Below are 11,583 nucleotides of genomic sequence, written 5' to 3' on the forward strand. Positions count from 1 at the left end.
CCAAGGGCGTCTTCCTGCCAACTTTCTCACCAATGGTAATTAAACGTGATACCAAAGCTTCTCTGCTAATATAAAAATCAACCCGTACGTGACACAAGGGCACCGTGTAAAGCATGAACCAAATCGCAATGAATGATGGCTTATAATTTCTCACAAGGTCTTCCCATTTGAAGAACGACACAATTACCGCAAATTAATAGTGAACATGTATTGAGAAAGTTAAATTGCATATTTATTAGAAATTTACATAATAGCGACGTGAAATATATAAGTTTTACGATGATTTAGTGACGATTACTGCATATCTCAAGGCTGGTTGTATTCAATTGGGGTTTGATCTTCTCCAAGAGTAAAATTATTGTAGCCGTACAGGAAAGCACAATGTATTTTATTTACAATTTCTCTTTTCAGTAACAATTGCCCTATATGAGTGAGCTTTTTAAAAATAGTTCTTATTTTTGCAACTTAAAACAACTATTTAGAAGGGAACGACTTAAGATTAGTGGACACACCTTTATTGCCAATTAAAAGGGATTGTCATAGGGACTCTAAATAAAAGTGATGGTGGGAGTGGACTCCCTAGGTTACTAACAATTCTAGCAAAATTCATTTATTTCCACTAGTCTACAGTCTTGCCTTTAGGAGATACTGTTTTCTAAAATGTGGACATCTAGCATTAAAAAGTAATTTGTAACTTCTTCTTTACATTTTTACAGTGATAACTTTGATCATTATGATGATCCACTGAAATAAAGTGAGCGTAAATGTAATTTAGCTGATTCTTTAGAATAGAAATTCGCGGATCATGATCCATTGTACGTCACAACTTCATAGCCTTTTGTGATGCCATAAATCCACTGAACTTTAGATGCTCTTTGAAGAAAATGTCGCGATTACAAGAATTCAAAAATAAATCTTAAGACATAGCAAAGTAGACGCCACTCTATTCCTTCATCGACGCTGTAGATTACTCATATAGAGTTGTCAACGCATCAATTACAGCGCCCTCTTGTGATCGCTATGACCAACTTTCTTTTTTAAACATCACCATAGTTGGCTAAGTTGCTTCTCTTAACAATATACATTAAAATTTTCGTTGGTGACACATTAATTTTAGGAAAAACTGTACATGTGGTTATGATTTTTATTCCATCAACTGTTGAATTCATCCATTTATTAATTCACTCAGTCAATCAGTCAGTCAGTCAGTCAGTGAGTCAGTCAGTCAGTCATTCTGCCTTCACATACGGCACTCGGTGACTGAAATGTCACGACCAAGTTATATCTATGCGATGTCAATAAATCGTTTATTGTTTTTAAACTTGCGCCTTTTTCAAATGGTTCGAAAAAAGAGGTCAACTCATTTTATCGGCCTGCATTGTCTTGTGCCGCTGTTTGCATGAGTCACGCTCAAACTCTTTTCAAAAAAGTCATGATTTCATTCGTTGACAAAAATTTTAATTTCTTGAACTGGAGTTCCAGGACAAAAAGGAAGAGCATTTAAACGAAACACGAAGTCTACAATACCAAGGGATGTCCAACTCTATACTTATATATCTCTCTCTGTCTCTTGCCAGGACGAAAGAAACCAAATCTTAACGACAAATGTATGGATTGAACAGGTATGTAACAATCTTGTTGCGCCCGACGAACGCAATTTGATGATTATGTCCTACAATGTTGACTTCTCCTCTATTGAACCGGTACATACATAGACAGTAGCTGCTTTTTTATGACACAAAGCTTTCCAGTTTTAAACCGTTGTGCGAAAAGTACACTGTGATAATATCACACCAGGGCTGAACCCATAAGCTCGCGCAGCTATGTAATTTCAATAAAGTAGCAGTTCATTCACTGTTCGTAGTAGATGAGTTTTTGATAAAGATACTTTTAAGATACTCCTCTGCGTCACAGGTGTTGATTTCCTCTCAACCCTTGCTGGCTACGGTGCGCAGCTTGCTGACGCCATGGACGTAGAAACCAACTCCATGACTCGGCGCGTACTTTGTGCCACGGTGGTGAGCTTTGACGCGAGACGGCTGCCACCTTGCAGCGCACGCATGGCTTTTATGCTTCCGCACGGTCGCAAACGAAAATATATCTATGTTTTTTAATTCATTTCCATTTTTTCAGTAGATTAAGTAGTTTTATTAGTTTATTGCTTGTAAAGTTTGCTCAAAGTAAAAACTCTTGAAGTTGGGCCGTGACGTGCGGTGACGTAATCACAAAAATCATTAGATTGCAATGCCAGCGACCATGCCATCAAGAATGTTATGCCTATCTTACTGCAGTGACATATGAGTAGCTGTGACCTGTTGGCACCTTCGATTATTAGATGTTTGATCGCAAAGTTAGGTTCTTGATATTAATTTGCTCCGGAATCCCTGTTTGTTCTGCAAGTTTCCTCCTTGCATCATCATATGGGCTGTTCAACGCTATATGTATTACCATTTTTTTGTAGATAAGTCGAAATTGGCGTGGTCACTTAATAGCTAATCAGGTCGCTTTTTGCAACTACTTCAACAAATTTGGGTACAATTTGTGTCAGGCTTGACGACTCGACGCAAGAGGGCGCTCTTTAGCCTTCTCAAGGTATAAGGGACTGGACATAAATTACAGGGGGGGGTGGGCCGGTGTTTTTCGAAAAACCGCTGCGTAAAAAATAGTGACCCTTCAAAAGTTCATGCACAAAAATTAGTGACCCTCCCCCTTATCCGTGCATGAAAATAAGTGACCCTCCCCTGTTACTCCATACCCCCCCAAAAAACCGCAATGTGTTAAAGACCCCCTTCTGACTTGCTATACTTTTTAAGTCGCCCTCCCGAAAGGAAGGCAAAATGTGGCCGATATAAGGCGTTGTCCAAGAAATATCAAATCATATGTGTGTGATAATTCATGTAAATGTACTTTGCTTGAAGTGGCAGGTAAAAGTGCTGCCTGTACAAAAAATGAAATTTTAGATTTTATCGATAATGTTGATTCACTATACATGTAGTCGACTATAAGAAAACTACGAACGTGTATTTTCCAGTATAAAACTAGCTATATCTGTTCATATACAGATGTTTAATAACTGATATAGATATACTTGATGAGCATGGGTGTTTACAAGTGCACATGTGAACAAGATATTTGATTTTGGAATTTCTGTCAAAATGTTGATCCACTATACATGGGAGTCTATGACAAAACTATACATGGGAGTCTATGACAACACTGTCAAAAATTTTCAGAATTAAAAATTTGCACTATTTGTGCATATATGGACCCTCAATAATTGACATAATTGTGCTTGATTAGAAGAGGGTGGTAAAATGTGCATCTGTGTACATTAACTTTGTTTTTGGAATTTCGCATAAAATGTTGATCCACTATACATGGGAGTCTATGACAAAACTGTAAAAAAAAATTTTCAGAATTAAAAATATGCACTATTTGTGTATATATGACCCTGAATAATGACATAATTGTGCTTGATTAGAAGAGGGTGGTAACACGTGCATCTGTGTACAATAACTTTGTTTTTGGAATTTCGCATGAAATGTGGATCCATTATACATTGTAGTCTATGAAGAAACTATGAATAATTTTTTATAAATACAAAACTTGGCAAATCTGTGTATTTATGTATACTTGATTATTGATATTTATGTTCTTGATTAGACTAGAGTGGTTACAAGTCCATGTGTGTGTAAGAAATTTGATTTTGGAATTTCACCGAAATGTTGATTCACTATACATGGCAGTCTATGGTGAAACCCTATGAATAATTTTTTTCCAATACAAAAATAGGTAAATCTGTGCATTTATGTACACTGAATTATTGGTACTAATGTTCATGATAGACTAGAGTGGTTTCAAGTCAATGGTTGTGCAAGAAATTTGATTTTGGCATATCACTTAAATGTCGATTCACTATATATGGCAGTCTATGATGAAACTATGAATAATTTTTTTTCCAATAAAAAAATAGGAAAATCTGTGCATTTATGTACACTTGATTATTGGTATTAATGTTCATGATTAGACTAGAGTGGTTCCAAGTCAATGGGTGTGCAAGAAATTTGATTTAGGAATTTCACTGAAATGTCCATTCACTATACATGGCAGTCTATGATGAAACTATGAATAATTTTTTTCCAATAAAAAAATAGGAAAATCTGTGCATTTATGTACACTTGATTATTGGTATTAATGTTCATGATTAGACTAGAGTAGTTTCAAGTCAATGGGTGTGCAAGAAATTTGATTTAGGAATTTCACTGAAATGTCCATTCACTATACATGGCAGTCTATGATGAAACTATGAATAATTTTTTTCCAATAAAAAAATAGGAAAATCTGTGCATTTATGTACACCTAATTATTAGTATTAATATTCATGATTAGACTAGAGTGGTTTCAAGTCAATGGTTGTGCAAGAAATTTGATTTTGGAATTTCACCAAAATGTTGATTCACTATACATCGTAGGCTATGAGGAAACTACAAATAACTCATAGGTTATCTGATCCTAAATTGTTATTCAAAAGTTGTTCGACCTGAAGCTTCCAGTTGTTATTGATGACACTATGCACTATTCTGAACAGTTTGTATTCTGTCAATGTCCTCAAAAAATTAAAAAATGTACATACAGCGACATGAACGTTTCACACCGACCTATACCCAATGTATTGTCAATGGGCGAATGATGTCAAATAAGTAATCTCCCAAATTGTTATTGAAAGAGTTATTATAGGGGACAGTTATGCACAATAGTGTTGAATAAGTAGAAATCATGACAACTTAAATCAATGTGGCTGCTTGGATCATCAATACATTGTTTATTATACCTGAAATTTGCGCCCGAAGGGCGCGCCGAAAATGGTAATGGCAGAAAATGAAAGTGCCAGGAGGTATTTTTTCTTTTTTCAGTATTCCATAACATGCACATGCAATTTCAGCTTTGATGCATGAAAAAAGGTGACCCTCCCCCATAGGCTTGCACAAAATTTTATGACCCTTCAAAAATGCTTGCGCGAAAAAATAGCGACCCACCCCCAAAAAACACCGGCCCACCCCCCCTGTAATTTGTGTCCAGTCCCTAACATGGATTCCAGCAAAATCTGAACAGTAATACCTGGTCATCCAAATAGATTGGAAAGCTCTACCACCTGCCCGAAGAAATTTACGTATTACTACCTATTGTCATTAGAATATGCATTGTACTGTGAAGTTATTTAAATTCAAGGTCAAAAAAGTCTTGCACTGAGTTTATCAGATGTGTGCTCACTCAATCTCAGTAGCGATAATAAGTTTTACAGTGAATTCTTACGCGTTGTGTCACTCTTATCTTCATTGTCCAGCATTGGTCGGATGAAAAAGTAGTCTGGGACCCTATTGAACATGACGGTATCAAAGTTATTAGAGTACCAGCGAGTGAACTTTGGATACCCGATATAACGCTGTATGATAAGTAAGTATGATGCCTGTCAAGCACACCTCCCTCACTCTGAATCTCTCATCTTCGATGTACATCCCTCTGCTGTTTGCCATTGCACCCCATCTCTCCGCCTCTGTCTGTCTATCTGTCTGTCTCTATCTCTGTCTCTCTCTATCTCTGTCTGTCTGTCTGTCTGTCTGTCTGTCTGTCTCTCTCTCTCTCTCTCTCTCTCTCTCTCTCTCTCTCTCTCTCTCTCTCTCTCTCTCTCTCTCTCTCTCTCTCTCTCTCTCTCTCTCTCTCTCTCCTTGTTTGTAGTTGTGCGAGAATTCATGCCGTTCAGTCCATCTATAACATGACTGTGTTACAGTATATCGCGTTTGTGCTGCAATACACAATCCCATGAACATACATTGCTATGTGTAGTTTGTTTTCGTATGATTTAAACATTCCGTTGTTTGAAATGCTTTGCATAACAGAGACGAAACGATCTAGGGATCACGTGGAGACTGAAAAATGGACGATATTTAAAAGTATCACTCTTAGATCTTAGCAATGTAGTTATGTTTTGACTCCTATTTTCACTTTGTAGTGCCGACGCACACGACTATTCAGACAGCGTAAGGGCTTCTAACTGTCTAGTGGAATACGATGGTAAGGTCAGCCTCTGGTCGCGACCAACCGTCCTCAAAAGCACCTGTAAAATCGACATTAAGTACTTCCCGTTCGACAAGCAGCAGTGCAGGCTGAAATTCGGATCATGGACGTACACGGGGGAACAGATAAACCTGAACAGACACAAAAACGAACCCGATCTGACGAACCTTGTGGAGAACGAACAATGGGATTTGCTGTACGCCCACACCACACGGCACAGCATACCTTATGCCTGTTGCCCAGATACCTATCATGACGTCACCTTCCTGGTCGGACTAGAGAGGAAACCCCTGTACTACATTTACAACTTGATCATGCCGTGCGTGTTATTATCGGCGCTCTCATTGCTCGGGTTTTTCATGCCCTATGATGTGGGCGTGGTGAAGGTTTCGCTCAGTGTAACCCTTATTCTATCGCTGACAGTGTTTTTACTTCTGGTAGCTGAGATGATGCCGCGGTCTTCTAAGGAAATACCACTCATAGGTAAGTTATGAATTCTAAGATAATGACACTGACCAAATGAAATTTCACTTGTAATTCTTTTATAATACCTTGTGGCTTGGTTCAATAGGACAGAATATTATGACATGCAGGATACATATTAGGACATAAGAAAATCTAATTTAAAACATGCAACAAGTTTGCAAATCCTAAGTTACTAAGTGAGACTTAAAATGCTTGATACAGTAATGAAGAGGGATTAGATTGGGTGAAGTTTGTTTTGAAGGAAACCCAGATAATGTCAGAGAGCGATGGGAGGGAGAACACACGATGTCAGAGACAGGAAGATAGAGAGACAGAGACAGAAAGACGGAAAGAACGATAGACAGACAGATAGACAGACAGATAGATATAGACAATTAAAGAAGGATTGATTAGTATTGGAGTTGTCTTCATCAGCTACAATTTCTTATTTGCAAATTCAAACAGTCGTATACAACTTCGTCAGCGCAACTTTCTCACTGTCTGCTGTGATAAATATGAGCATAGCTTCCTGTCCCTGCTGAAATGATAGTACAACTTAACATACCTTGTTAAGACGCAGACATTTGGTTTTACCTTTATGTACATTAGGCATAGTTGACTGCATGTGATTTGGCAAGTAGGGATGAAATGTTTTCCATATGAAACATACATAAAAGTAATCTTTTAAATAATTAATTACTTTCCTTCATGCAACCTTGTTTCATCTTGTAACTGCTTGGACCACATTAAAGGTATACTGTCACCTGTTCCAATTTTGCAACAGTTTCTATGAAAAGACAAAATCTAACCAATCACAGATTTTGAGCGGGTAGCCGCTTTTTAAAAACAGGGCCCTCATATGGGCATTTTGTATACCAAGGAACGCCCCTTTGACCATATATGGGCATATTTAGATTACAGGTGACTGTATACCTTTAAGATTCCTAGAACGCAACTTTTGTATGTGGTGACAAGCATTGCTTTCGTTGGCAAATGAACTTCTGTTTGAACGTGAATAAACACCTGTTTTGATGGTAGTTACCGGCTGTGTTGACGAGCTGGCAACTGAATGAGCGCCACCAAAGTTCACTTTTTACGTGAAATTGACCAATATGTTCAATAGGTTGGTGAACTGACAAACCTTCGAATTTATAAAAAGAAAACCAATGCTCTTCTTTTTCTACTTTGCAGGACAATACTACGCTGCTACAATGTTCCTGATATCGTTGTCCACGGCAATGAACGTGGCTGTTTTGAATGTCAACGAACGCGGTGCAATGGGGACATACCCGGTACCTCCCTGGGTGCGAACCGTCGTCCTGAAATACTTGGCCTGTATGGTTTTCATGAACAACTGCGTAAAAGACAGAAACCGGAGAGGGACAGCGACACGTGATAGAGCGCGGGAAAACGGCAACCACAATTCAAAATATTACATCCAGCGTGACAATGAAAACAACACAAGCGGCAGACACTGCCGTATGACAAACAACAGTTATCACACTGAGCAGGAGTTCTTACTAGAGGAGCGCGGTGACCGATCGCTGGATGGAGGCACAAGTGACACGCGACTGCGCAGGCTCGAAAAGACGATCGACTTGATTTTAAAACATTTAAAAACTGCCCAGAAGAAAAAGGAGCAAGTTGTCCAGGTGCGGCAGGAGTGGGCGGCAGTCGCCACCGTCCTGGACCGTGTCTTGCTGTCTTTATTCCTAATATGCACAGCGGCAACGTCAATGTCGCTACTACTTCAGAAACAGGGCGAGTTGCGACCTTTTGACCCGTACGGCAACTACTCATCTGCGGACTTAGACCAGTACCAACCTAATTTTGGTGCATATTACGATACATAGTTCGAATCGTATGCAATACCCTCCGACATATCTTCTTCCAAGGTTTACCTCGCAATAATTTGCTATTTTGATATTTCGAAGCGTTGTTATTCTCCCAGCGACGCAGTGGAGACTTCCCTACGTTCCGTGATTTCAAGTTCTGTATGTGGTCAGGAAAAAGTGGGTGGATCTCGTGTAAAAAGCTGGACAGATGAGAGGATAGTCAACAGAATATTCAGAACAGGACGAGACGGAAAAAAATTGACAGGGCAAATGAGAAGGGCGATACAAGCCTACACATAAGACGATGCAATATTTCGAAGATGACATTTTCTTAACAGCAATATTTCAAAAAATTCACATCCGTATAGGCGGCAGGCCTGTTACCTGCATGGCCCTTCCTATATTCACTGACTTTATGAAACTTCAAAATCTGAACTTCTTGTTCAAAACGCTGTGCAAAATAGGTGGTGTTTTCATATATTTGTATTAAGCCACCTCGGCCACGAACTATTTCATCGTGTGGATCGATATTCAGAATTCTTCCGTGATTCTCCACAGAAATCGTCTTTCTCTTTAAATAAACGTGGCCTTGTAGCAGAATTGATAGCCTCGTTTTCAGTACGAGAATTTCAGTCATAACATTTAACATGCCCGACGTCGTTCAATTTTCTGGAGAAGCTACCTGAAGTCATTTTTGTCCTAATTTCATTTGGCTGAGAAAAGGATATATGTACAGAATATGGCACGTGTGCAACTTCCGGTTAAACGATTGCAACTTCCGGTTTGACCACACAGCACTAAGCTTGTCTCATAATGTATATTAAATAATTTGCCGATTAATTGGAGTTGGCAATTTAAAACCACCGGATAATCCTATGTAGATACAAAAATATACTCTTGACTAGATTAAGAAAAAAAACTTGTTTAGAAAATAAAAACACTTTGGAGTACCTGTTTGAAGAATAAACGTGAACACTCTTTTTTCAAACCACGCAGTTCTCGTATCTGCTTCATTATTGACAAGTTTTGTATGGATTACCTGACGTTTTCCATTCATCATTCATTTAGATATTGTACTGACTACCAAAATGACTATATCGCGGAACTGGCGTCCGGGAGAGACTGAACATCATGACTGTACATCTCTGTGTAGATTTAGTGGGCTGTGCAGTTCCTTTTGCCACCATCTTGCTTGATATGATTGCACAACCATTGAAACATGGTAGCGTGCTAAGATTGTTTATATGTTTTGATCTAAATTCGCCATGTCATTGCACCTAGGTTCTTCATATGAATTCGTCTTAGCTTATATCATAACTGTAATACAATCCACAACATAACAGGAGCATTTGAATGCACCTTTTGGACAGATATTCCTCTCTCAAACGTTTACAATACTGTTTTGGTCTACCATTGTGGGGGGGGGGGTCATTGTGAGGGGAGGTCATTGTGGGGAGGGGGTCATTGTGGGGGGTCATTGTGGGGGTCATTGTGGGGGGGTCATTGTTATGCTCATTGTGGGACTAAACTTTTCATCGGATCATTTTTATGAAAATTTATGATTTAATTTTTTCCCATCATAGAGTTAATACAGGGATGGTGGCCATTTTAAATTCAAACTTTTGTAAATGTTCGGTAATCTCTTTCTCTAGGACCAAATTTTGAACTTAGACTTCCGAGTTTCAAAAGGGACTGATTAAAAGGGATATAGTCGCCGAAACTGCGCTCAAAGGTTGCATGGCACCCATACGACCAATGTAAACACTATATCCAAGGTACGATGGTGTTTGATGAACGTTAAAGCATGTCTGTCATAATTTATCATCGTATAATTTAAGTGTTGCAGCTATGATGATGAGGTGCATCTAAATATCGAGCACGAAATACGTCGTTTGTCAAAACAAGAAACGCGCACAGACGCAGTTCCAACGACGGTATCCCTTTAAAGTTCCTTAACAGGAAGTTTGGCTAAAAGTTGAAGTCTTTCAATTTTGAAGGGCGTACTACCTTTAATAATGTTGAATCTTGAAGTCTCTACATAACAAGTCATAGCTTATAGTGTGCTTTGGTTTAATTTACGCTGAGTTAGAATTATGCTGATGTCTAGGCGACAGAGTAAAAGGTTTATTTACCATTAGATGTCACGGAAATTTTGCATTTCGTTGGTTGTCGAACTTCGAGCACATGGTATATGCAAGGCAAGTATAATGATGTGTTGTCATTCATGAAACTTCTTAAACGATTATTACCTTTCATTATAGCCAACTGCACTCTTATAATTATAATCAACAATTGTCGCTGGTTTGATCAAATGAATACGCATCTTACCATATTTGGTACACGTTGACATTGTCTTATGATGTCTTATGTAAAGTAGTCTACAAAGAAGTCACACTTACTAATATCTAACCATATATCAAACTTGGTCAAAATATTCCATTTTAGGATCAAGGCGAGATTGAAGATTATTGGACTCAAATGGATTTTGCTTGAATTGTTAGTAACCTAGAGAGTTCACTCATACCATCGCTTATTATTTAGCCCCCTAAGAATACACCTTTAAGTTCGCAACAGAGGGTGCGTCCACTGATTTTCAGTCGTCTCTGGATGCGTAGCTATAAAGCTATTGCAGCTAATTAAATAGGCTCTCTATTATGGAAATTATGAATTCATTGTAAGGGCACTCATCAATGAGTTTCAATGTTACCTTAGCTGAAAAAAATTAAATCTGTTGCAAGTGTCAAAAGACAATGATGTTTTGTGGTATTCACATAGATCGTAACAATTAATTGATAATACCAGTCTACTTTATCAACTCATCTTGTCACGGCCATCGAACTTGAAGTTCGGGCGTCCCCCTCAACCTAACGTAATGGGTCCTTGACAAGAGGCGTCGTGCTTTTTAAAGTTGATATGCAGAACCTAATTGCATAACGCCATTAAACATGCCCGGTAGGAATTATTTGACAAGGCGGAATCAACCAGTTTAAATTTCATCCTCTGTTTTCAAATCAATGTTTAATTGAGCTTTATTAAATTGAACACAACTTAATGACGTATGTTATTGTGTACAATTATCAATATTCCATACGCGTTGACAGCTAGTTTCATAAACAGCCTTTAATTAAGCAATAAAGCACACCCAGCGACGGTATACCATGAGATTTTGACCAGTTCACGACATAAGCTCATATGTACGAGCGATAGC

The 11,583-nt window shown here is 38.4% G+C and overlaps 1 protein-coding gene across 7 annotated transcripts in view; it reads left to right on the forward strand.

Moving 5' to 3' along the window:
• Window positions 1-9,366, forward strand: part of LOC139137594 (neuronal acetylcholine receptor subunit alpha-10-like) — a 244,689-nt gene extending 235,323 nt beyond the window's left edge. For all 7 annotated transcript variants that reach the window (XM_070705780.1, XM_070705781.1, XM_070705783.1 and 4 more), the window contains 4 exons: window positions 1,578-1,622; window positions 5,345-5,454; window positions 6,011-6,558; window positions 7,732-9,366. In XM_070705780.1, the coding sequence (XP_070561881.1) occupies window positions 1,578-1,622; window positions 5,345-5,454; window positions 6,011-6,558; window positions 7,732-8,393 (1,365 nt within the window). In that variant the 3' untranslated portion in view covers window positions 8,394-9,366. The remainder of the gene's footprint in view (window positions 1-1,577; window positions 1,623-5,344; window positions 5,455-6,010; window positions 6,559-7,731) is intronic.
• The last annotated feature ends 2,217 nt before the right edge of the window (window positions 9,367-11,583 follow it).

This window comes from Ptychodera flava, chromosome 7 (genome assembly GCF_041260155.1).
Source record: "Ptychodera flava strain L36383 chromosome 7, AS_Pfla_20210202, whole genome shotgun sequence".
NCBI lineage: Eukaryota > Metazoa > Hemichordata > Enteropneusta > Ptychoderidae > Ptychodera > Ptychodera flava.